General features: G+C 61.6%; 9 protein-coding genes across 9 annotated transcripts; 6 read left to right on the forward strand and 3 right to left on the reverse strand.

Annotated features, from left to right (window-relative positions):
- Window positions 1-1,225: 1,225 nt before the first annotated feature.
- PAN0_001c0687 (autophagy-related protein 3) lies at window positions 1,226-2,886 on the forward strand (the record flags this gene model as incomplete). The annotated part of the gene is made up of 3 exons (XM_014804302.1): window positions 1,226-1,365; window positions 1,472-1,626; window positions 1,712-2,886. 3 exons carry the CDS (start codon window positions 1,226-1,228, stop codon window positions 2,884-2,886), a joined length of 1,470 nt encoding a protein of 489 aa, XP_014659788.1.
- A 152-nt stretch (window positions 2,887-3,038) lies between these two features.
- Window positions 3,039-7,370, reverse strand: PAN0_001d0688 (metalloprotease; the record flags this gene model as incomplete). The annotated part of the gene is made up of 4 exons (XM_014804303.1): window positions 3,039-4,625; window positions 4,860-7,036; window positions 7,197-7,212; window positions 7,362-7,370. The coding sequence occupies 4 exons, from the start codon at window positions 7,368-7,370 to the stop codon at window positions 3,039-3,041; spliced, it is 3,789 nt and encodes a 1,262-aa protein (XP_014659789.1).
- A 267-nt stretch (window positions 7,371-7,637) lies between these two features.
- On the forward strand, window positions 7,638-9,205 carry PAN0_001c0689 (uncharacterized protein; the record flags this gene model as incomplete). The annotated part of the gene is made up of 2 exons (XM_014804304.1): window positions 7,638-7,838; window positions 8,588-9,205. The coding sequence occupies 2 exons, from the start codon at window positions 7,638-7,640 to the stop codon at window positions 9,203-9,205; spliced, it is 819 nt and encodes a 272-aa protein (XP_014659790.1).
- Window positions 9,206-9,503: 298 nt separating this feature from the next.
- PAN0_001c0690 (meiotic cohesin complex subunit rec8) lies at window positions 9,504-11,351 on the forward strand (the record flags this gene model as incomplete). The annotated part of the gene is made up of 1 exon (XM_014804305.1): window positions 9,504-11,351. One exon carries the CDS (start codon window positions 9,504-9,506, stop codon window positions 11,349-11,351), a length of 1,848 nt encoding a protein of 615 aa, XP_014659791.1.
- A 398-nt stretch (window positions 11,352-11,749) lies between these two features.
- Window positions 11,750-13,522, forward strand: PAN0_001c0691 (MFS general substrate transporter; the record flags this gene model as incomplete). Its single annotated transcript, XM_014804306.1, has 1 exon — window positions 11,750-13,522. One exon carries the CDS (start codon window positions 11,750-11,752, stop codon window positions 13,520-13,522), a length of 1,773 nt encoding a protein of 590 aa, XP_014659792.1.
- Window positions 13,523-13,679: 157 nt separating this feature from the next.
- On the reverse strand, window positions 13,680-14,908 carry PAN0_001d0692 (uncharacterized protein; the record flags this gene model as incomplete). The annotated part of the gene is made up of 4 exons (XM_014804307.1): window positions 13,680-13,979; window positions 14,267-14,278; window positions 14,388-14,629; window positions 14,701-14,908. The coding sequence occupies 4 exons, from the start codon at window positions 14,906-14,908 to the stop codon at window positions 13,680-13,682; spliced, it is 762 nt and encodes a 253-aa protein (XP_014659793.1).
- A 421-nt stretch (window positions 14,909-15,329) lies between these two features.
- On the reverse strand, window positions 15,330-20,531 carry PAN0_001d0693 (transcription elongation factor SPT6; the record flags this gene model as incomplete). Its single annotated transcript, XM_014804308.1, has 1 exon — window positions 15,330-20,531. The coding sequence occupies one exon, from the start codon at window positions 20,529-20,531 to the stop codon at window positions 15,330-15,332; it is 5,202 nt and encodes a 1,733-aa protein (XP_014659794.1).
- A 1,086-nt stretch (window positions 20,532-21,617) lies between these two features.
- On the forward strand, window positions 21,618-22,526 carry PAN0_001c0694 (mov34-domain-containing protein; the record flags this gene model as incomplete). Its single annotated transcript, XM_014804309.1, has 1 exon — window positions 21,618-22,526. The coding sequence occupies one exon, from the start codon at window positions 21,618-21,620 to the stop codon at window positions 22,524-22,526; it is 909 nt and encodes a 302-aa protein (XP_014659795.1).
- Window positions 22,527-23,026: 500 nt separating this feature from the next.
- PAN0_001c0695 (inositol/phosphatidylinositol phosphatase) lies at window positions 23,027-25,033 on the forward strand (the record flags this gene model as incomplete). The annotated part of the gene is made up of 1 exon (XM_014804310.1): window positions 23,027-25,033. The coding sequence occupies one exon, from the start codon at window positions 23,027-23,029 to the stop codon at window positions 25,031-25,033; it is 2,007 nt and encodes a 668-aa protein (XP_014659796.1).
- Window positions 25,034-25,127: the final 94 nt, after the last annotated feature.

Below are 25,127 nucleotides of genomic sequence, written 5' to 3' on the forward strand. Positions count from 1 at the left end.
TGTGTACCAGCAAAAGCGCCGATTGTTTCCGCTGCAAGGTGACCCGGGCGTGCCGCAATCCCATCCTCAAGAGTGGCACTGACTTGCCACACGCCTTAGTTAGACTATCCGAGCACTTTGAGCTCTGCCAAGCCTCGATTCCTCATTCATTGGCTTGTCCTGGACCAAGTTGCCGGGCAAGGTTGGTCCTTTGGCGCCTGCAATCCGGCTTGTGCTTGATCTCGATTGCTGTGCTGCTGACATTCGTCTCGGCAGTGGCGCACCGAGGCGGCACGGAAGCAAGCTCGCTTGGCCAACTGGATCGCCGACGCACGCCGTGGCACTGGCCTCGTTAGGCGGCTCTCAAACGCACGGCGGCATAGCTCGAGCCGAGCGGCGTCCCGGACGTCACGACCGAGGCGGGAGAAAAAGTTTAGGCTGAGCATCGAGGTGGAGTGTTGCCCAGCGCAAAGAGGCTATGTCGGTCATAGACGCTCCTAAGCGCCGCAACCGATGCGCTATTCGATCGTCGTGCACCTGGTGCGTCGACATTCGAATTGGACACCGCGATCGGCGCGTCAGATAGAGTCGAACTCCCCGCAAAAAAGGCCATATCGAGACGCACTTTTACACATCACAAATTGCATTCCGCGTCAGCTGAAGCCAAGCATCAATCGGGCCTTGCAACTCTGCCAAGGGCAGTTCCCACGCGGGTTGACCGGACTGTGCATCGGGTCAAACCTGCAAAGTTGGTTGGCCGAGTTCTAGACCACCAGACGCTTCCATTCAGCACACGCCACGGTGCCAGGTGTCTGCACTCGTCCCAGCTCCGACGATGCGATACCGGTCAATGCTTCGATGGTGTCTAGACCTATCTTTCTACCCCGCAAACATGCAGACCAAGCTTTCAGTGCAGCGTTTCATGTGTAATCAAGTCAGGGCTGTGCATGTACATATGTGCAAGACCTGCGATCGTCCCGATCGTGTTGGTTCTGACCCGAAACCCGAGGCTCTGGCTGCACCGGCCAACTGAGGTCTCGGTCTTTGGACGTGCGGCTTGGTCTGGAGCAGTTTCGTGGCTCAGTGTTGTTGGGAGGTGATGATAAGATCATTACAGTAGCTTGTGCAGAAGGGGAGCTGGCCGATGCGAGATGGCCGATACCGGCCTAACAATGGTGGTATTTCGCTCCATTTTGTAGCCATCTTTTCAGCATGGCTTTTCTCGCATTTTTCGTCCAGCAAGCAAATGTTCAACGCCCTAACATGCCCAAAACGCGGGCTGCCACGCGCATTACTTTTGGAGAGCGGCCAGGGTCTAATCGAGGCGGCGCAGCTCAGAAATGCCACACAGACCATCCCTGCACTGGTTGGCGCTGCGTGGGTGCGGTCCGGGCGGCTGAGGTGCCAGTCACCACTTGCTGCGCCTTTCCACCCCACTCCACTCTTCCACCATCCTCAACGTCGGCCCCATCTTCCCCCTCAGCACCCATAGGCACCGCTCTCTGTTCGAGACGTCGCCGTCGCCACCGCACGTCCATCAGACGCCCATCATGAACGCGCTGCAGACCCACTTTTGGGCGGTGCGCGAGTACCTGTCGCCAGTGCTGCGCGAGTCCAAGTTCAAGGAGCACGGTCGAATCACTCCAGGTACGTCGAAGCTCTTTCACCAGCGCATCGACACATTACAACGATGCTGACACCTTGATTTCCCGTGCCGTCGTTCGCATCGCAGATGAATTCGTGGCGGCAGGCGACTTTCTCTCGTACAAGTTCCCCACGTGGCAGTGGTGCGCCGGCAGCCCGTCCAAGGCGCGCGACTATCTGCCCAAGGACAAGCAGTTCCTCATCTCGTGCGGCGTTCCCTCGCTGCGCCGTGTCAGCCAGATCGAAAAGGGCGTCGGCGTCGGCGTCAAGGACGACGACGAGCGTCTCATGAGCTTTGCCGACGGCGACGAGGGCACTGACGACGACCAGTGGGTCGCCACCCACTTTGACGCCAACAAGAGCTCCAGCAGCGGCGTAGCCGACATGATCGACATTCCCGACATCGGCGAGGACCAATCAGCTCCCGAACACCAGCTCACCGAGGGCCAGGAGGACGACCTGGCCGCACGTGTCGCTGGTATCAGCGTTGGCGGCCACAACACCGTGCCGCCATCTACATACGCCGGCGAGATCGGCGACATCCCAGACATCCCCGACATTCCAGATATGGACGATGAGGCGGACGACCTTGCGGGCGGCGTCGAGGAGGAGGACGATCCTGCCACTGCCGCTGTGTCTGCTGCAGGCGCGAATGCATCGGCGGCCGACAACGGAAAGCTGCTCTCGGTGCGCAAGTACGACTGCATCATCACGTACGACAAGTACTACCAGACGCCGCGCATGTGGCTGGTCGGCTACGACGAGCACGGCGTTCCGCTCAAGCCTGCGCAGATCTTTGAGGACGTCTCGTCGGACTATGCGCAGAAGACGGTGACCATCGAGCCGTTTCCGCACGGTCATGCGGGGCCGGACAGCTCGGCGGCGTCGTCGTCGGCGAGTGCGGCGGGCGTGGCGACGGCGAGCATCCATCCGTGCAAGCACGCGAGCGTGATGAAGAAGGTCATCGAGCGCATGAACGCCAGCGTTATCGAGGAGCAGCGCAAAGCAGCAGCAGCGGGAGATGGTGGAGGTGCACCCGCGGCGGATAAGAAGAAGAAGAAGGCATGGAGCGTCGCAAGTGCCGTCAAGCGCGTCACGGGCAGCACGGGTGACGAGGCACCAGCCGCGGCGCAGTCAGAAGGCGCAGATGCTGCCGAGGAGGATGTACAGGGTCTGAGGGTCGACCAGTACATGATCATCTTCCTCAAGTTCATGGCGTCCATCGTGCCCGCCATCGAGATAGACGCCACACAGGCACTCTAGACCTCCACCCCCGCTCCTTTTGTTTGTCGCAACTCGCATGTCACAGTCTCAGCGTCGCGAGTGCTTTGGCTTGTGCAGGATGAAAGGGAGATTTCGCTCGTTCGTTCCGGGGTATATGATTGACACGACAAAATGGGAAGGGATGATGGCGTTTACTCCTGCGAGTCGGGATCGGGATGGACTGGTCTGCGCAGAGCAGCCTTCTGCTTACCCTGGCGGATCTTTTCCTCGTTCCTCCTCTGTTTTTCCTCGTCGGGCGTACGGCGCTTGACATTGTTCCGATGCACTCTGCCCTTTCGATGCGTATCCCTGTCGACGTATCGGACGAGGACGGGTTGGGTGGGGTCCCACGTGCACACGTCGCAGGTGTACAGTCGGTTAGCCTGGATGGTCTGCATCCCCTCTGGTGCGCTTTCATCCGCGCCGAGTTTGGTGAGTGCTTGGTTGGCAGTTCGCCCTGCCAACAAGTACTGTTCGGCAGCTTGGGGGTTGGACACGCCGGCAGGATCTGGCAGTGTTTCGCGGTTTAGGAAACGCGCAAGGATATCCAGTGCCGGTGTGCGAACCTTATCGTCCCAGTCCGCAGGGTTAGTGGCGTCGAGAAGGTACAGCTCGACGTCGCCGTGAGCGATTGCCGCCTGGGCACGACGCACTTCGGGGACCAGCTTATTTTGCACCCACTTGAGTTGCGACTTGGCATACTGTCGTGTCGCCGTCTTGGTGCCCTCGACCGCCTCGACAAACGCAGCCGCTTTCGCCGCACTCGTAGCGAGCGTGTCGAGTCGATCGAGGTACTCGGCAAACTGCCGGTATCCGATAGTCTGAAAGATACCGCTGGTGTAGGTGTGCGTGAGCGTTTGGGCGATAGCATGCATCTGGCGGACTTCGGCCTCCAACCCGCGTGTGACCATCTCATCCACCCGAGTATCGAGTCGGTCTCGAAGAACGGGTGGATCACACCATAGCCAGAATAGCAGCTTGCGATAGCCACTCACGCCTTCGACAGGGGCGATGGGGGAGGAGTCCTGTTGAGCGATCCACTGCGAGTGAGGGATGCCGGTTTCCTTGTACACGCGCAGCGAGTTGGCGATCTTGCGTGCATCGCGGTAGTGCCATCGCTGCGCCATAGCCGGATCGACGCGCTGCAGAAGCTGCCAGAGCTTCATCCCCAACTCGCCGTCCTGCGTCGCACGCGTTGCAAGATCCACTTTGGCCTCATTTTCCGGCGAGACCTGGTGCAGCAGCTCGCGCTCCTCACTGCCAAGACCGCGGTACGTCTCGTTCTGCTCCAGATCAACCCCGGCAGCCGCGTTGGGAGTGCTAACCAGTCGACCTGGGAAGAGCAGGTGCTGGAGATAGTACGTTGTGCCTCCGCAGATGATGGGCAGTTTAGCCTCCGCACGCAGCTTCGATACGATCCGGTTGGTGTCCGCCACAAACCGCGTCACGTCGTAGCTCTCCCCCTCCGTCGCCGCTGGGTCGAGGAAGCCGATGAGGTGGTGTGGGATGTCCTGCATCTCGGACGGCGTCGCCTTGTTCGTGATGATGTCGAGGCCTTTGTAGATCTGCATGCTGTCGCACGAAATCACCTCGCCACTCGTGTATGCACCGAACCGTCCTGCCTGCGCTTGCAATGCAACCGCCAGCTCGACAGATAGCTTGGTCTTACCCGTCCCCGTACTTCCGAACACCGTCACCACCTCCCCCTCCATCCGCACCGCGCCAGCCAGACCCAAATCCTGTCCCACGCCCACAGCCACAAGAGGGAAAAGAAAACACAGAATTGCAAGTGTCGTGTAAGAATAGGCTCTTCCAGTGCGCGCGCTCTCAGAGACCAAGATCCTAGAGTGGGAGAGAAGAGAAAGATCGGACCGCACCGAAGCGACACCGCAACGATGCATGTCAGCACCACGGTCCGCACGTGAACCTCGACCCTCATCCCCAGCCCTCTGACGAGAATTCTTCGTACTTACCTTTTCAATCTGAGCCGCCGCAATGGGGTGGTAGAAGCTCCTGTTGTCCGTAAACGTCTTCTTGGCCAGCTGCGGTTCGACCTTGTTGAGCGCGCGGTAGACGGTCCTGCAGAACTTCATCCTGCCCTGGCCCTTGACCCACTCTGCGGCCTGCTGTGCATACTTGCCACCCTCCACCTCGAGGGCCACCTCGAAGAAGCGCAGCAGCACCTCGCCGTTGGTCGCCTTGCTGAAGCCGTACACCTCGTCCAGCTTCTGCGTCACGGCGAGCGGCACCTTGGGACCGGAGTGAAGACGCTCGAGGAAGACTACCACCTGGTTGGCGTTCCAGCCCTTGATGTCGTCGAGGCTAAAGTGCGCCTTCTCGCCCGCAGAGCCGTCGACGAACTTGATCCAGCGATCGGCGAGCGAGAAGGCCTGCTCGGCCAGCGTGGTGTCGTACTCCATCTTGACGGGCAGCTCCATGCCCTCGCCATGCAGCCATGCGTCCCAGTCGACCTTGTTGAGCGCGGCGGTGACATCGGGGTTGGACTCGAAGAACTTGAACAGATGCTCGCGCCACTCGTGCGTGGTGACGGAGCGATTGTAGAAGGCGTGGAAGTAGCTCTTTGCGTACGGGAGGAAGTTGTCGAGCCCGCCGACGGTGCGCTCGAGGTAGAGGAGGAAGTTGGAGCCCTTCTCGTAGGGGATGGAGCTGAAGGCGTCGTCCGGGTCCTCGCCGTCCTTGAAGGCGGGGATGAGGCGCTGGAAGCGCGGGTTGTCGGCAAACTGCGCGAGCGCATCCTTGAGCGCCTTGGATCCGATGATGTACGAGAAGCCGCGGTGGGCAGGGCCCTCCTTGGCGCCGTGCACGTCCTGGAGCAGCAGACGCTCGAGATAGACGGTCCAGCCTTCGTTGAGCCAGAAGTGGGTCCAGTTGGCGCACGAGGTGAGGTTGCCGGACCACGAGTGGCACAGCTCGTGCAGCAGCACGTCGGTCAGGCTGCGGTCGCCGCACACGAGCGAAGGCGTGAGCGTGGTGAGGTTGGCGTTCTCCATACCGCCATAGGGGAAGGAAGGCGGCAGCACGACCGAGTCGTATCGCGTCCACGAGTAGGGCGAGATGACCTTCTCGGCGTGCTCGAGGAATCGCTCTGCGTCCGCCTCGAACTCCCACTGGACGGCGTCGGCGTTGGGGGGCTCGGCCCAGATGCCGGTGCGCTCGCCGAGCTTGCGGAACTCGAGATCGCCGCCGACGATGGCGATGAGGTACGAGGGGATGCCGACAGGCTGCTTGAAATGATAGGTGCCGTTCTGGCTCGGCTTGTCGTCGTCCTTGAGCGCGGACATGAGCACGGGGATGCGCGAGTGCACGGTGGCGGTGTAGGTGATCTTGTGCGAGGGCGAGTCGATGCAGGGGACGAGGGAGCGGCAGTGGATGGCCTGGCACTGCGAATAGAGGAAAGGGTTGGTCTTGCCGGCGGTCTGCTGCTTGGTGAGCCAACCGAGAGCGGTGCAGTGCTCGGTGGTGGCGTAGTCGATCTCGACGTGCAGCCTGTCGCCCTTCTTGTTGGCGGTGGCGGGGATGGGGATGTGGAGAGGAGCGCCGAGGGTGCCGCGCTGTGTGCCGAGCGAGTAGTCGACCTTGGCGCCCTGTACGGAGACCGAGTTGATCTTGAGGTAGCTGGCGTCGAGGGTGATGGAGTCGAGGCCGGGCTGGATGAGCTCGATGTCGTGCGAGACGCGACCGGAGATGATGCGTGCGTCCCAGTCGATGTCCCAGTCGAGGTGGAGGTGTACGGGCTTGTACTGGGCGACCTTTGCGTGAGTGTGGTTGTCCTCGGGCACTCGCGGGGCGGGGGCGCCGACCGAGGTAGGGTCCGGAGCAGTCCAGGTCATGTTGGCGAGTCGTACGCTGGAGGCGGTGAAGAGGTTGCGACGCGGAGTGTAGGCAATGAGAGATGTGGGAGATGTGCTTGGAGAAAGGTGACTGTGGCAGAGGGTCCTGCTAGAGGTGTAGCGGGCGAAGGGAGCAAGAGAAGCTGAACGGAGCGATGGAACGAACGAGCGAATCGAGCGAGAGACCGGAAAGGGCGGGATGATGGTGGCGGCCAGGCGACTTGTGACGAGCATGTACTCGAGCGGCGAGATGGGGAAGTACTGCCACACGTCGTAGGTGAGCCAGGGTGATGGAGGGGCTAAGGAGGATGAGGATGAGCATTAGCGTCGGACGACATGGACCCGGCGGCGGGTGGGGTCCCTGCGCTCGGCTCGCTTTTCTGATTTTTTCGCTGGCTCGACAGCCGCCGCTCAGCTTTTCGGCCCAGACGGACTCTGCCTCGGAAGTCGGTCGCCCACCAACAGAGTCGGCCGACTGGCGAGAGTTAACAGAGTGTCGCCAAATCGAAGCGCTCTAACAGGATCGGATTGGCTCAAAAGTCGCCAAACGCGCTTCCCCGCATTCCGGAGCAAAGCTTTGATTTTCCTCGCCAAGGCAAAGCCAACTCCGACATCTATGCGAACGGTGGTCATGGCTGCGACGAGCCCCTAAAGAGAGGCGCACATTGTCTCTCTGCCGAGTGCCTCATCAAATGAGTCTGCTAGTGAATGGATGGATGTCGATCGATGGCGCAGAACAGCTAGTTGTCTCGCATCAGGCGCCAATCGGGGAATGCCAGAGCATGTCTTCCGAGCCGACGGACGAGGTGAGGCGGGGCGAGGCGCTTGGCACTCGACGGGCGGATCGTCGAGGCTCAGCAGCGCAGGGGCGCGGGATAGGAGCTCGTCCTGTGGGGCAGCATGCAGCTCAGCCTGTCAGCCGTCTCGCTTAGATCGAAGGGATGCGTTGCTCTGGTAGGGCTTCATCCAACTCGGCTGCTGCTGCGGGCGGCGCACGCTCCCATCGGCGCTTCGCTGTCGGCGCGATCCGCACCGGCGCTGGTCCGAACGCATCTCGCCCTCGCCGTCATCTCGCGCAGATTGGTCTCCGCATCGGAAGCAGTCCGTCGCTGACTCGAGGTCATGTGCTTTTTGGAGGGCTGCAAATTTTGACTCAACGTTTGCAAAGTGCACTTGCCCCTGCATCCTCTGCTCGGCATAAGTTTGGTGGTGAAGAGCCGCCATGGAAGCTCGTCGGCTCGTATGCTCGCCCGCTCACCCGCTCGAGCTGCCCCACGGGACCCTGAGCGACTGCATCCCCGCTGTCTCAAGCAACTCCACACGCTGTCATCACGCTCTCTCTCTGCAGCTGTATTTTTTTTTGTTTATTTATTTTTTCTTCACCCGACCCGACCTCGCAACCGTTGGAAAGGGCATCTGCAGGGCTGAGGCGGACCTCGCTTTCAACAGGCTGAGCGAAGGAGAGTGTGCTGTCTCGTTCTAGACTTTTTTTTTCTCCCGCTCGCTGATGCTTCGGCGGGTTCATCCCGAGCAGCAGCAGCAGCTCATCAAGCAGCGGTGGGGACTTGCGTCTTGACCCCCACCAACTCGACTCGCATATAGGCCTCGCCGTCATTCCGCCGCCCCTGAAGCTGCGACTTTCTACTTCTCCTCCCTCCCAAGCAGGTCGCAGCAAGCTTTCCTTCTCTTACGCATCGCAGCAAGCATCTTGGACCACATCGGCTCCTTCTCTCTCGGATACTCTCACGTCACGCTCTCCCCAACGACAGTCGGCTTGGCTCAGGGCGCGCATATACCCACGCTCATCGCATCGTCTGGCTCGGCAGAGCCTACTTGGATTTAAGCTCTAGCATCTGCCACCTCCTTTCTCGCAAGCATCTTGGTCGAGCATCTGGGCGAGCATGACGGGCTCCGAGACCGCACGCGCGGTGCTGTTCGTGAGCCTCGCCATCCTGGGCTGTCTCATCCGCACGTACATCCGCACCGCCAACGGCGAAAAAGAAGACGAGGTGCATTTCTGGTCGTCGCGCTTCAGCCAGCTCGCGGACGCGCCACCGTCGCCTGCGCCAGCCGCTCCCGTCGGCCAGGTGCGCCCGCGCAGCACCAACACGTCGAGCGGCGAGGTGAGCCAGGCAGTGTCGGTGCTGCATGACCAGCCGCCGCGGTTTGCGCCCTTCCTCGCCGACAGTGTCGAGCCGCAGCACGAGGAGGTGCCGTTGGCACCGGTGGCGTGCCAGGGCGCCGAGATCGACGAGGCGTATGAGGACTGGGCGGCCATGCACCATGCTAGGGGCGCCGTGTCCGAGGATGCCGAGGCGAGCATCGACAAGCTGTGGCAAAGCAGGCAGCTGCAAAAGGCCATGGGAGTGCATGCGCTCCCGCATCTCGAACCGCTAGGCACGAGCGGAGCCAACACGCCCACCATCTGGACCTCCCACTTTCCCCCCGCTCAACTTCGTCCCTACTAGCCTTTCCGCCCGTCCGCGCGCCACCAGCCAGCAACGTTAGAGTTCAGAGCTGTGGCTCTTTTCAAGATCGTCTTTTTGACTGCATCGTATACTCATCGCTGACGTCTGCCCACCCTCGCCTTGGGAGGATGGACAGACGACGGCGACGATACCCTACCCCAGCCCTTCGTTTGCGGAGGGAGGGGGTGCTGCAGTGTTCGCATTTGCATTCGCATTGTCTTCGTCTTTCTGCGCATGTATCCTATATAACCCGGTTTGCCCATTCGCAATACCACTCTCTCCACCCATCGAACCCGGCATGTTTTACAGTACCGACATTCTATCCCGTCGCAAGAGCGGCTTGGGCATCGTGTGGCTCGCGGCTACACTGGGTGATCGGAGTGTGATCCGACGTCTGAGTCGGCGCGAGATCCTCGGTGTTGACATAGCGAAAGCGTGCGCGTACCTCCGCACTCCCACCGAGCCACTGGCACTGCGGCTGTCGAGCCAGCTTCTGTTTGGCGTGGTGCGGCTGTACGGCCACCAAGCCGAACTGCTCTTTCAAGACGTCTTTCACGTCCAAGCCGATATTCGACGGCGTGTCCTCACGACGGTGACGCCCACGACAGCCACGGCCGATATCGACATGCGCGCAACTACCAAATCCCTGAGCGCCATTACGCTGCCTCTGGACTTGACATTCTTCGCTCTCGACTTCAACCAGGCCACCATCGAGCTGCTGGGAAGATGGAGTGTGGAACCACCGCAAAGGGAGGAGGTGGAGCTGGAGGACGGATTCCGTACGCCGACTCCGGCGAGGTTCGTCGAGGCAGAGGAGAGGATCACGCTGCCCGGGCGTGCGTTTGAGGAGGACGATTTGGGCATGCCGCGAGCGTTTGGCGACGAGACCATGCCCATGCCGGGCGACGCCGAAGAGTTCGAAGCGGAAGCGCTCGACCTGGGTCTGGACGTAGAGCCGGTGGGGATGGAGCCTTTCTTGCCGGGCGAATTCGAGGGCGCGCCGCGAGAAGGCGAGGACGAAACCATGGGCACTGCACCCGTGGTGGAATGGCCCGAGCTCGAAGATCGGCTGCTGGAGGAAGCTGCGCGGCTCGATGTGGGGCCTGCACCGGAAGGCGTGGCTGCAGTCACACCAGCTCGCCGGGCAAGGGAGGAAGAGCAAGCGCAGCGTCGACAGCGTGCACGCCTTACACCGCTCGAAGACGCCGAGACGATGCTGAGCGAGACGCATCTGCGTGCAAGTCGAGCCGACTACGTCGCGCGCATGACCACCGAGCGTGACCTCCAGCAACGTCGCCAAGCAGCTCGACAAGCCGACGCAACTGTGCGCCGTCTGGTATTCGAGCCACCTGCAGACTTGACTCTGAACCCGCAGCTGGCAGAGTTGTGGCAGACCACAGTGGGCGCAAACATGTTGTCTCGCCGCGCGCGCTTTCGAGCCATGCGCACCGATGCCGGCATGTCCCCACTTGTGGACGCGCCACCTTCGCCGCCACCCCCAACGCCGTGGGTGCCCATGGACGAGGACGTCGATGTGGGCGTAGCCCGTGCTGCCTCACCTGCACTCCCGGCTGAGCTGCGCGGCGCGCGCGAGTCGCTGCCCTGGAACGTCTTCATGGAGCACCGACGTCGGTCGTCCATGCTGCCCTCGGTCTCGTACGATCGCCCCACATTCGAGCGTGAACTCACACCCGTGCGTCCGCGCGAGGTGTCGGTGGAAACACCCACCGGCCTCCGTCGCTTCCCTGTCGAATCCCCAGCCTACGTGCCTGCGTCACCATCGACACTGGCGCAGCTGGAAGAGTACCCGCCTCCTGTGGGTGGGACGCCGGAAGTCGAGCGGCTGCGTCTGGGTCTACCCACAGCCGCGCAGAGGGAGGTGTCGCATACGCCCCCGGCGCAGGTGTTCGAGGAGGACATGGAGGAGGAGACGCGCAACTTTCTCGAGTACGCACGAAGCATCCGGCGCGAGCTCGAGGATCCTACGTTCTTGTTCTTTAGCGATCTCGCGCCGGTGGCGGCCAGCACGCCCGCCGTGGCTGCACAGGCGTTCTACCATACGCTGGCGCTGGCGAGCGCGAGGAGCATCAGGGTGCAGCAGGATGAAGCGTACCAGCAGATCCAAATCACGTTTGTACAGCCCTAGCCCCAGCCTTACACAGGACAATGACAGCACAATGACATTTGGCAAGCCAGAGCTGTCGGACTTGGGCGGTGGCGGGCGGAGGCGTTGAGTGCGCCGTGCATACAGGCTGTGGGCTGCGCGGCTACGAAATTGAAGAGCAGCCAACGCTGTTTCCCACCGGCCTCAGCTGCTGGGCGCCAAATTCAGCTGCGACCTCCGCGCCGATGCCCACTTCACCCTCGCCTCGACGTTCGCGCGCTAATCTCTCGCATTCCTCGGCTTCTTACAAAAGGCCACCACATCTAGACACCACCTCCAGGCTCTCAGCACACCTTCATCACACTCCTTTACAACATCGACCGGGCGCTCTCTCGCACATATAGCCACGCTTCGGTTCTCGCCTCTCGCCTGCCGCAACGATGGCACGTACCGACACCGCCGCCGCGCGCCACCTCGACGCCGAGCAGCACCAGCGTCTGCTGCGGCGCAAGCTCGTCTCGCTCGCCGGTTCCGTGTGCGTCTCGCTGTCGGCCGGCTCCAACTATGCCTTTTCGTCGTTCGCGCCGCAGCTGCAGGAGTCGCTGCACCTCTCTTCGACGCAGATCAACCTGATTGGCATTGCGGGCAATGCGGGCGTCTACCTCTCGTCGCCGCTCTGGGGGCGGTTTATCGACAAGCGCGGCCCACACACCGCACTTGTGGTTGCAGCCGTGCTGGTGCCGCTTGGATATGCGGGGCTGTCTGCGAGCTACACGGGCGAGTGGAGGATGCATTCGACGCCGCTGCTGTTCGTGCTCAACCTGCTCACCGGGCTGGGTAACAGCGGTGGGTTTACGGCAGCCATGAATGCGCAGGCCAAGTCGTGGGGTGGGAGTAGGAGGGGCACGGCGACCGCGCTTGTGCTGTCAGGATTCGGGCTCAGTGCGTTCTTCTACTCGACGCTGAGCCATCTGTTGTTCCCAGGCAATACGGGCGATTATTTGCTGCTGCTCGCGTTTGGCAGTATGGCCAGCATGCTCATCGGCTTGGGACTCATCAAGATCATCCCGCCGCTGGAGACGCCTGCGCCTGCGCATGCCGAGAGGAGCGAGGGCGGGTCGGGTTACCTGCGCAGGAGGACGTCGTCGGACATCGGCGCACGTGCTACGGTGTGGCACCAGCCCGAAGCACTGAGTGCCGAGGCGACGGACGATGAAGACGACGCGCGAGCTCCGCATGCCGGTGGCTCGCGGGACATCACCCCCGCCGAAGAGGTGGATCCCGAGGCACAAGGTCTGCTGTCTGGGCGCGACGAGTCCAAGCGCCCAGGCCGCGAGGTGGATCCTGCGCACATCGACATTTCGGGACGCAAGCTGTTCGGCCAACCGGACTTCTACCTGATCTTTCTGGTCATGACGCTCGTCTCGGGCGCCGGGCTGCTGCTCATCAACAACGTCGGCACCATCACCAAGACTCTGTGGGACTACAATCACCGCACCGATGCCGTACTCGTTGCCGCTTCCAACGCTGATTTGCGTCGTCGTCGCGCTCTGGTATCGAGCGAGGCGTTCGAGGCGGCCAAGAAGAGCGCAAAGAGTTCGGTGCAGCAGATGCAGGCTCGTCAGGTCTCGCTCATCTCGCTGTGCAACTTTAGCGGACGTATCATCATCGGTCTGCTCTCGGACTGGCTCGTCAACCGCACCGCTTCGGCGGCTAATAGGGTGTGGTTGCTCGTGGTGGTGACCACGCTGGCATTTGGGAGTCAGCTGCTGGCCGCTTTCCCCGGGGCAGTGGATACGGTGGATCGACTGTTTGCTGTGTCGGCGCTGACGGGGTTGGCGTACGGTACGCTGTTCGGTGTGTGCCCCACGCTCGTGTTCGAGTGGTTTGGCATGAAACACTTTAGCCAGAACTATGGCTTTGTAAGTCTGTCGCCCGTTGTGGCGGGCAACGTGTTCAACCTGCTCTTTGGACATATTTACGACAGCCATGTGCCGGCCGATGCGAGCGTGCTCAGCGCGGTGTCGGACGTGCTGGCATCGGTGCGTGGGAAGAACGACCATCCCGCAACACGACACCTGTGCATGGACGGCGAGGAGTGTTATCGCCAAGTGTTTGTCGTCACTTCAGTAGGCTGCGCCGTAGCCATCCTGCTCAGTCTCGTGCTTATTGCAAGAAGAGCCACAAACGTGCCCTCTTTTCTTCGTCGCTAGAAACTTCCCATAGCTAGAACAATTACATTCGTTTTGCAGTAGAGAGGTCATGTGTATCCCCAGAATGCGGCTCGTAGGGGTGACCCGAAAAGCTTGTACCGATTAAACACTAACCCCGACCCAAACATCAGTCTTTGCGTTCCTTTCGAAGGAGGGGCTAAGGGGGTGACTTACAAAAGTATCCGAACTTTCGACCGAAAAACTTGCCGACAAAGGGGCACACTACGATCTGGAAGAGCAGTTTGAACTGGTCCACTTGTTGTTCCCACTCGCGCTGGAGGGCGAGTTCGTCGTCGGAGTCAAATTCGCTTGAACTCGCAGTGCTGGAGGAAGTATGCCATTGCGAGGCATCGTCGTATGAGCGTTGTGATTGTTGTCGATGCGCTAGGTGCGACATCAACGATGTTGGCGCTAAGCCGTCGTCGAGGTAACTCATTGCCTCCCCGCCCAACCAGGACTACAATGGTGATGATGATGGTAGGATGCCAAAAGGGAAGCTAGGTCGATGGGTAAAGGGTCTTGATGCCGCGCGCGCACGTGCGTCCAAAAATGTGGAGGCATTTCACCTCACACTCGCATCCCAAAAGCCTCTCCCGGTCCACACTTCGTTGCACTAAGCCCAAGTCGTCGTTCTGTATCCGGTTCTCTGTGTCGTTCTCATCCAGTACACGGAATCGGATCCCATCGCATCGGTGAAGCTGAGTCGCATCGCGGGTCCCACAAAACCAAGCAGCAACGACGTACACCATAATCAGACTGACAACGGCACAGTGAAAGCATGAGAATCGATGATGCGGATGCTGGAGTGAAGATGGCTGTGAGCGAGCAACCGGCTTCTCCGTGGACTTTTACGATCATTGGCGACGTGGGGACGGATCCACTTGGTGCAGAAGTCGCGGCTATGAACGTCTGTCTGATCGGAGTCCAGATCGATGCCTTCGCCGAGGATACCGTCGTTGACCCAGATCCTGGCGTTGCTGTCGTCGGGTGCCATAACCTGGAGATTGTAGCAGCCCTTCTTCGTAGCGATGGGGTTGTAGATGAGCATGACGTGCGTATCCATCCAATACATCGAGAAGCTCTTGCTCGTATCGTCGATCGTAAAATCTACCCCCCGCACAATGCACGAAGATCAGTATCTTGAAAGCAAGGCTGTTTGGAGAGAGGAGGGTGCTTACCGTGATATGCATCGTCCTTGACCAGTACATCAGTGGCAGGGTAGGCAAATTCGCCCTTGGTGATCGAGACATCGACGTTCGACGCGTCACCAGCGAGGAAGGTGAAGCAAACATGGTCGGGCGGACTACCTGAGCCACAGCGCTTCTCGTACTCGGCATTGTTGACTGTCAGCGGCGTCTGACGCTCGTAGATAGCGACATCCAACATCGCGCACACAATCCGAGACCAACAAGAAGATGCTTAACGAACATGGTCGAGGAGTGCAAGGCAAGAAGACGTGGTTGAGGGAGAGACTAACAGCGTCCCCAGGTGGCCTTATATACGCTAACCAAAGCATCACCCCCTGGAAAGCGACAGTTGGGAAGGCATGGCAAAGCGAGCGACCAACCCTCAATCTGTGAATGTACCCACTGCCACCCACCTGTCGTGATTGCAAGTGAAACCAAACCAACCCAAGCCTGAGTGATCTCATCGTGCCCCACCCAACACATCTGTGTACCAGGTCCATCGACAATCCTACTGCGACACACACATAGCCGCTTCTGCCCACTCAAACCCCTCTTGACACAACGCCTGCAAAGCCATTCATGCTTTCTGTGCGGGGATATCAATACAAGCCTGCGCAGCACTAGTACGGTTGCTGACCGCCGTAGCCGCCGCCGCCACCGTAGTTCGGATCGGCCCCACTGCTGGCTCCGCCGTACATGGCCTGCGCGTAGCGGTCGGGATGCATGCCCCTGGGCACCTGCGGTCGCGACGGCGGCGGACCAGGCTCACCGCTGCCACCCGGTGCACCGCCATACGCCGGCGGATACCCGGGCGGTCCACCGCTCATCATGCCCGGTGGCATCATGGGTGGCGCACCGGGCATCGCAGGCGGTCTACCTGGCGGAGGTGGTCCGCCGTAGCCACCCACAGGCGGGCCTCGTCCACCGCCGTACCCGGGAGCGCCGTACGGGTTGGGTGTGGCCGAAGCCATGTTGACCATCGGCGTGCCGTATCCGCCCGCCGCCGCCGATGCGCCCATGCCCATGCCCATGCCTGCCCCGCGCGGGGTAGCACCGCCGCCCATCCCGTTGCGGGCACCGTAGGGCGTGCGTCCTCCCATGGGCGTCGCGCCACCCATGCCCGGTGCCGGCGTGCGTCCGCCTCCATACGGCGTCTTGGCGCCGCGCGCCATACTCGCCTGCGTCGTGTACTGCGTCTTGAACGCATTGCACAGCGCCGCCACATCCGCCAGCTGGTCGGCCGGCCCGAGCTTGAACGCGTTCGGCAGCACCTTGACCGGCCACGTCTGGATCGCCGCATCCCTGCTCGCCTTGAAGGACAGATTGAAATAGCCCGGACGGTCGCGGTTGAGGCCAAACGCATACACGGAGCGCTGCGGATTGGCGAGCGACCAGTTGGTGAGGAAGCGGTGCAGATCCTCCTCGTCGGCGCCCTTGTACTTTTCGTGGTTCATCATCATCTCCACCATGTGCACCATCGGTTTGACGTGGTTGACAATCAGCTCGTCCAGGTCCGAGTACGAGCCCATGCCGTCGATGCGCAGCACGCGCCCGAGCGAGTACTCGCTCTCCTTGTCCAGCTCGAGCACGTCGATGTTCTGGTACACGCCCTCGTCCACCTTCCACGTGACCGCCAGATGGTCGTCGCCCTTGCTGCTCGGCCGCACCACCACCGAGCCCCTCGGCTGTCCGCCGAGGAACTGCACGGCGTCCTTGTAGTTGAAGTTGTGGTAGTTCGGATGGTCGATCACGCGGTTCTGCCGACGCGCCTGGACGCGCGCCTTGGCCTTGGCCGCCGCCTGCTCGTTCCACTTGTCCGCCTTGGTCTTGTCGTAGAACTTGTCGATGGGCGTCTTGCCCTGGTCGCGCGCACGGTGCTGCTCCTGCAGGTCCCACGGCCGGATGCTCAGCTTGACTGTGCAGCTGTCCGTGTCGATCTGGCGCACGAGCGCGTCGAGCGTCTGCTGCGGCCGCACCAGGTCGCGCAGCCGCACCGAGCCGGGCGTGTAGTTGTCCGTGGTGTACTCGGCCTCGATGATGCCCTCGATGCCCGAGTCGAGGCGGCAGCGCACGCTGCCCTCGGCCATCCGGTTGCCCTCCTGCACGCGCATCACCTCCACCGACACCACAAAGCCCTCGCTGAGCGTCTTGGGCGTCTCGCCGGTAAACATGGTGAGCATCTCGGCCGCCGACGGCTCGCGCTGCTGCTTGCGCAGGTCGTCGTACGGCTTGATCAGCTCCTGCTTGCACAGCAGCAGCGTCGCGCGCTTCTTCTCGCCCTTGCGCTCGTACAGCATCTGCGCATAGTTGTCCAGATCCAGCGTCGACAGCTTGTCCGCCGGATCCGCATCCTCCATGAGCTCCTTGCACGGCAGACTCGCATGCTCGCCCTCGAGATCCTCCTCGTGCTTGTTGAGCGCGTCGGCAGCCATCTTGCGCGGGAAGTCATAGTCCTCGGGATGGATGCGCGTGCTGTCGAGCACGTCCGGCACGTCGTCCTCGTCGGCCTCGAGCAGCATGTCCTGCTCGATGCGCAGGAAGGACGCGCAGTTCTGGAACACCTGGAAGGGCAGGATGCTGCGCGACAGCAGAAGCGTGCGGTTGATCAGCGTGCCCTCGAGCTTGGTGTTGATGGCGTTGACGAGCGCATGCGCCTTCCTCGGACCGAGACCCGCAACGTAGGGCAGCATGGTCTGCAGGTAGGTGCTCGTCACGGCCTGGTTGATATCGACGCCACTGTCATTGACCTCGGCACCGATGCAGCGTTCAAAGTGGAGGCGCAGACGGTCCTGCGGCAAGAGGCGCTGGTTCGGGTCGAGGATGACGGCGGTGAGGTCGTTGCCAAGCGCCGCGAACTGGTTGACGGGCGACTGGGCGTAGCGGGCCAAGGCGAGACAGTAGCGGCCGAGCTCGTTGAGCTCTGGGAACTCTTCGGCGGCGCGGCTGCTGTGCTGGTAGATGCGGGCGACGTCGTCGTGGCAGGTGACGACGTCGATGAGAGCCTGGTTGCGTTCCGACTCGGAGTCGAGTCGGTCGTCGTCGCAGATCTCCTGATGCGCCATGTCGACGAGCTCGCGGACGTTCTTCTTGAGCTCGGCGGTGCGCACACTCCAGCCGCTGACGACGACCACGTCGGGACGACGCTGCTTGAGCAGCTTGACAAAGTCGGCGCGGTGGTCGACGAACTCGGCCTTTCCGCGCGTGCGCTCGGTCTCGAGCTCTCGTTCCTGCAGCTGGCGGGCGGTGAGCGGGCGCAGGTCGTCAAAGGTGGCGTGTTCACGGAAGCGACCACGCTCGTCGAGGTAGACGGCCTGGACAACGTCCTTCCTGGGGTCGCCGCCGCCGTGCGACACGGCGAGGACGCGAGGGATGCGATCCTCCTCCTCGATCTTGGGGTTGGCGTTCCTAGCAGCCATGCTCCTGGACATGAAGGGCCCTTCCTGGAGACGCTTGGCCATGAGGAAGTCGCAGTGTCGCAAGAGCGTCTCGCGCGACTCCTCGCGGAGCCATTCCTTGAGCCAGAGTCGACCGTTTGGCACGAGGTGCGACTTGAGTGCCTCCTGGATGACCTCGCGGCGCTGCGTGTTCCATGCCTGGCTCACCTCGCCGATGCCCTCGCTGGCGTAGTTGGTGTAGAGGCGATTCTCGAAGCGCGAGAGGACGACGTCCTTGAGGCCGATGTCGAGCTTGATGAGCAGCTCGTCCTCGGCTTGGAGCATCTGGAGATACTGTGCGGGTTGCTGTGGGACGAGGCGTGCGGGCTTGTTGAGGATAAATTTGAAGTTGGCGTACGGATGCTGGTCGTCGATGACGGTCATGCCGCGCTCGGTAGGCTCGATGTTGATCTCGGCGGCGTCCTTGAAGAGCTGGCGGATCTCGCGCTTGAGGATGGGATCCTTGCCGATCTCCTGGCTGAGCATCATCTTTGCCTTTGCAAGCGCGATCTCTGGCGACTGGGCGCCCCAGGCTGCGCCGGTGAACTGCTCGGCGAACTTGAAGGGCGACTGGTCGGGATCGCGCGGCGAGTACTGACGGGACGAGCTGGAGATATTGGCGGCGAGCTCGTCGGACGAGATGCCAAACTTTTTAGCGAGTTCGGAGAGGACGGTGTTCTTGGTGCGCTCGTACTGACCGACCAGACTGGGCTTCTTGAAGCCGGGCGTGGTGCTGGTCAAGGGCTCGCCATCGATGGTGAGACCGTCCATGTCGTCGGCAGCCGAGTCGGCGGCGGTGCTGCTGGCAAGGCCTTGGGCATCGCGCATCTTCTGGCCGTAGCGGAGCGTGAGCCACTCGGTGATGTCCGAGATCTCCTCGAGGCTGGAAGCTTGGGCGAGCATGTCCTCGAAGACGGCGCGCTGGTTGCGCGAGACCTGGGCACCGGCGCCCTCCTGCTTGGGCTCACCTTCTGCGGCAACGCCATCGTCGCCGGCCTCGGCCTTGACGTCGATGTGGATCTTGTTGAAGGTGGCGCGGAGCTGGTCCTTGCGGATGAGGATGGTCTTGAACTTGAGGCCGAGTGCGCTGAGGGTGTAGAGCTCTCTGCGGTTGAGCAGGATGGTCCTTTGGAAGTCGCGGAGGTTTTCGTCGTACCAGAGATGTTCGAGGTCGTCGACGCGGTGCTGGAAGAGGAAGGGGACTTCGAGGAGGTCGTTGAGCATGTAGGAGAGCATGAGCTGTACGGCGTTGAGGAACTCGGAGCGGAAGCGGAAGTAGAGGCCGGCGTCGTCGAGGAATTCGGCCATAGACTTTGCCGAGATGCGGGTGGAGGCCCACTTTGCGGCTTCGAAGAGCTCTGGATCTGTGAGCTTGCGTTCGAGCAGCTTGAGGCCCTCTTCGCCGGGGCATGCGAGCTGGAGACGTTCTGGGATGTCGATGCGCTTGATGCGCTCGTCCTCCTCGGTGAGCATGCGCTCTGCGATCTGTGCGGGCTCAAAGATGTCCTTGTATTCCATCTTGTTCTTGTTCTCGGCGTCGAAGGCGTCCTCGTCGTCGTCTTCGAGCGCCCAGTAGTAGTCCTCGCCGTTGCCAAAGATCTCGTGGATCTCGTCCCAGGCCTCGCGGTCGATGCCAGCCTTGGCAGGGTCGGCGGCGGAGCCGGACATGCGCGCCTTGCGCTTCTCCTCGCGGCGTTGCTGGCGCCTCGCCTCTCGCTCGTCCTCGTCGAGGCCCTGCATCTCGTCGTCGTCTTCGTCCTCTTCGATAAAGTCGTCGAGGCCGTCGTCCTCGTAGCCTGCGCCGGTGTCGCGGTGCTTGCGGGCGACGCCTGCGCGGAGAGCGTTGCCGACGGAGGGGAGATCGTCGTCGTCATCGTCGTAGTTTGCGCCTCTGCGGCCTGAGCGGATGTCGTCGTCTTCGTCGTCGTCGTCGTCGTCGTCCTCGAAGATCTGGTCGAGCGTCTTTTGCCTGGCAGCGGCTTCGTCGTCGGCGGGCGGGGAGGCGGAGCCGCGACGGAAGCGCTTGAGACGGCCTGCGGACTTGCGACCTGCTTGGCCTGTGTTTTCAGCGAGGAGTTCGAGATCGTCCTCGTCGACCTCAAAGTCCTCCTCGTTCTGCTTTCTCTTCTTCTTCCTGCGCCTTCTGCGTTCGCGTCGGGCCTCGTCGTCTTCGTCGTCCTCCTCGTCGTCCTCGGCGATGAAACCGTCTGCGACGCGACGAGCCTCTTCTGGGTCGTCTTCTTCGTCTTCGTCGCTGCTGTCTTCGCCGCCGGAGCCGACGAGGTTGCCGTCGGATCTCATGAGGTCCACGCCTTCGCCTTCGTCGGACGCAGCGCCCTCCTCGTCATCCTGAAAGTAAGGGGCGGGCACCTTGTCGTTGTCCGCCATTGTGAGTGAAAACAGCAAGCTGCGATGCAGCGAGCGGTCGCTAGGAGGAGGGAGTCAATGGGAGTTCGGGGTCTGGAGGGCGAAGGAGTGTGATAATTGGGTTGCCGGTGAAAAGGGGGTACAGGGCCGTACGGGGCTGGCAGCCTTGAGCTGCGGTAGCTACGTGCTGCGCTGTATCAAGCCCCGGGATGGCTGTCTGTGTGTGTTTGTGTGTGTGTTGCGGGTGAGGTAGCGAGGATGGTGGTGGAAAGTAGGAGACGTGGTTGAGGGGGAGCAGCTGCTGCTTCTGCGCATGGCCGAGCGAACGAGGCTTGAGCAACAGTCACGATGCCTCTCGATCAGATCAGCCCGACTCTTGTCCCCAGCGCGCCGCGCCTGTCCTTTTTTTCCGACTTGCTGAAATCGGAATGTCGATCTCACATCGTTTAAGGGCGCAAAATGGCCGGCGTCGACTGCCCTTTGTGTGCGGTGAAGCGGCGGTGAAGCAGCTTGAATTGGTGCGCAGACCAGTTTGTATTCAAAGAGCAACAACGCGTGCAATTGGAGCAGCTGCTGCTCGAATACAGCCAGCGCGGCTCGAGAAGAAATCGTGAAATGGGAATTTTTTTCGCCTTTCGTTGGTTGGACTCAGCTGAGCTGGCTGGGCTGGCTGGCTGGCTGTGAGCGGCTGAGCAAGAAGATTGATTGATTGCAGGTCGCGCTGTCGTGAAGGTGAGAGGCGCTCGCTCTGTTACTTGCGGCTGGAGAGGCGAGCCCTACAAGGCGCACGGCACAGACAGCTAAAGAGCGCGGCTGCCACTGCTGCCTACCGCAGCGGTGCAAGAAGGCGAGAGAGAGGATAGCTTGCTCGTCACCATCGTCTTGTCAACCTACACCTTTTGTCAACCGCTTCAGACTTCCGACCCTCTCGCCCTCACAGAGCTGTTCTGGTCTGCAGAGAACATCCGTCGCTCATCTCAGTGCCTGCGCCGCCTTCTCAAGCTTTTCACCCGCCTCATCTAGAGCGTCTTGCATCATTGCCAGCATCGCCAGCATCACCGATACCAACATCACACGCGCATCAGCATCCATAGCATCACAGCCACCATGTCGCTCGCTCCCGCTTCGTCGTCGTCGGCGCTCCACATCGACTTCCCCGCCTCGGCAGGCTCGGGCGTGATGCACTCGCGCTCCGTCACCGGCGTCCAGGTGCACCCCGTGGCGCTCTTCTCCATCCTCGACCACTACCTGCGCCGCAACGACGGCCAGCACCGCGTGATTGGCACGCTGCTCGGCACACGCACCGAGTCCGAGATCGAGATCAAGAACTGCTTTGCGGTGCCGCATCTGGAGGACGAGGAGGAGGGCCAGGTGCAGGTCGACATGGAGTACCACCGCAACATGTTTGAGCTGTGCCAAAAGGTGCGTCCGGACGAGGTGATCGTCGGCTGGTACGCCACCTCGCCCGAGCTCAACACGTACAGCGCGCTCATCCAGGACTTCTACTCGCGCGAGACCGCGCCGCACCAGGCGGTCCACCTCACCATGGACACCTCCGTCGACGCCTCCAAAGCCGACGGCCTCGGCATCAAGTCGTACATCTCGTCGCCGCTCGGCGCCGCCCCCAAGCCCGAGAACTGCGTCTTCCTCCCGCTCCCCACCACCCTGCTCCACTCGACACCAGAGCACTCGGCGCTCTCGCTCCTCGCCTCGCACAACGTCGCCTCGCCCCTCACCGACCTCGATGCGCTCGCCGTCAGCCTCAACCAGGTGCAGGCGCAGCTCGACCGCGTGCTCACCTACGTCCGCGCCGTCATTGCCGGCGAAAAGGAGGGCGACAAGGCCGTCGGCCGCTTCCTCAACGACACCATCAGCGTCGTGCCCGCCGGCATGGACGACAACAAGCTCGAGACGCTCTTCAACGCCCACCTCCAAGACGTCCTCATGGTCTCCTACCTCGCCAACGTCGTCCGTGCCCAGGCCGAGGTGTCGTCGCGCCTCACCCTGCTCACCTAGACGCTGCATCTTCCCCTGATCGAGTGCATCCGCTCAGCACCAACTGCACCACCCCAAAATGTTCATTGCCCTCCATCTTGTACATGTAGCCAGGCTGCGATATCCAAACCTTTACCTCGACACCCTTGATTGACCGTGTGAGCCGGACGTTGCTTGCAAGCCAAAAGCGGCTGGAGGCGAATTCGATCGGACGATTTGCCATCATGGATCGGCCGATGGGATGGATTCGCGTGGCCTTTTCACGCCCTCCCCCTGCATGTGCAGCTGGAAATTCGAGTGACGACACACGAAGCCGCGCTTCACGCCAGAGCCGCCCAGCGCCAGAGCCACGCTCTCTGTCTCCCTCTCTCCCTCTCTCTTTGCCCCTCGCTCGGCTTCTCCGCAAACGTGAATGCGCTCACGGGCCTCAAACACAAATCTGTCAAACCGCGGCGTCCTTCTCAAGAAGTGCTTCGCCACCATCCACCATCCTCCTCCCTCCCAGTCTTGACTCTCTCGCCATGTCGTCCGCCAACAGCCTGCCCCAGCTTTGGGATGGCTTTCGCATGACCATCTCGCCCCAGGCGTACACGTTTGAGCCTACCTCGTCGTCCGACGCCGCTCGCTCCGAAGCGCTCGTGATCGACCGCAACGACTCGTCCGTGCGCCTCACCAAGCAGGGCTCCACTTCCAACCGCGGCGATGCCAAGTCGATGGCAGTGCACGGCCTGGTGGGCATCATCAAGCTGCACACGTCCGAGTTCCTGGTGGTGATCACCTCCAAGAAGAAGGTCGCCGAGATCGCAGGCGCCGACGTGTTCATGGCCACCGAGTTCCGCGTGCTCCCGCTCGAGAAGCAGGCCAATCCGTCGCTGCTCAAGCATCCCGTCGAAAAGACGCTGCTCGGTCTGCTCAAGTCGCACCTCTACAGCGCTCCGTTTTATTTCAGCTATGGATACGATCTCACGAGCAGCATGCAGCGCCAGGCGTCCATCTCGAACAAGACGGCGCCGCTGTGGCAGCGCACTGACGACCGCTTCTTCTGGAACCGCTTCCTGATGCAGCGCTTCGTAGAGGCGACACAGGCGGGCCACGACGTGTCGCGCTTCATGCTGCCGTGCGTGTTTGGCTTCCTCGAGGTGAAGCAGGTGACGATCAACAACCACGCGTTTGTGCTCGGGCTGATTGCGCGTCGCTCGCGCCACCGCGTGGGCACGCGCTACTTTTCGCGCGGCATCGACCTGGACGGCAACGTGAGCAACTTCAACGAGACCGAGCAGTTTGTCATCACCAACCCCCAGGGCGGCCCTGACATGGTCAAGGCGGACGGCTCGATTCGCAAGAGCTACGTGCAGACGCGCGGCTCCGTACCCGTCTTCTGGGCCGAGGTGAACAACCTGCGCTACAAGCCCGATCTGCAGATCATGGAAAAGCCCGAGACGGCCGAAGCTACGCGCCGCCACTTTGACGACCAAGTGCAGCGCTACGGCGACAACTACCTCGTCAACCTCGTCAATCAGAAGGGCTACGAGAAGCCCGTCAAGGAGGCGTACGAGCGCGCCGTCGAGAAGCTCGCCAACGCACACGTGCACTATACCTACTACGACTTCCACCACGAGTGCAAGGGGATGAAGTTCGAGCGTGTCATGGACCTCATCGAGCGGCTGCAGTCCAAGGGGCTCAAGAGCACCGACTACTTTGCCTCCGAGGCGGGCAAGGTGGTGAGCGAGCAGCGCTCCGTGGTGCGTACCAACTGTATGGACTGTTTGGACCGCACCAACGTTGTGCAGGGTACGCTGGCACGGTGGATGCTCAACGAGCAGCTTTCGGCCATCGGCATCTTGGGAGCGGGCGATCAGGTGGAGAAGCACGCCGAGTTTATGCACGTCTACCGCAACGTGTGGGCGGACCATGCGGATGTGATCAGCAAGGCCTATTCGGGAACAGGGGCTCTCAAGACCGACTTTACACGCACGGGGAAGCGGTCCAAGGAAGGAGCGCTGCAGGATGGCGTCAACTCGGTCACGCGCTACATCAAGAACAACTACTTTGACGGTGCACGTCAGGATGCCTACGACCTCTTCACGGGTGCATGGGAGCCCTCCAAGGGTCTACCGCACCCGGACCAGCGTGCACTGCTCGTACGCGCCATGCCATGGATCCTCCTCTTCGCCCTCGCCATGCTTTTCGCCAGCATCGTTCTGCCGCGCCATGCCGTTGCTACCGTTGCGGGAGCTACCGGTGCCGACGTCAAGAACACGTCGAGCGTGTGGTTCTTTACGCTTTGGCTCGTGGTGGCGGTGGGCAGCGCCCAGTTCATGGTCTCGCGCGGACTCGACTACGTCGCCTGGCCCACACTCAACCGACCGGACGAGACCATCTTTTACGACGGCCCGGGCTTCAAGTCGGGCGCCAAGGGTCGTACTGGCGTGGTGAACCCTCTGAGCAAGGCGAATGGAGGGGTCAAGGCGAGAGCTGCACCGACGAATGCAGGTCGACGTGGCCAGGCGTACTCGATCGACTCGTAGCCGCCTTCCACTGTGATAGACAAAGTGCTTTACGAATGCCGAATGGTTTGATTAGATGTGCAGGCATGTGCGTGTGCGTGTGTGTGTGTGTGTG

This window comes from Moesziomyces antarcticus (genome assembly GCF_000747765.1).
Source record: "Moesziomyces antarcticus DNA, scaffold: scaffold_v10001, strain JCM 10317, whole genome shotgun sequence".
NCBI lineage: Eukaryota > Fungi > Basidiomycota > Ustilaginomycetes > Ustilaginales > Ustilaginaceae > Moesziomyces > Moesziomyces antarcticus.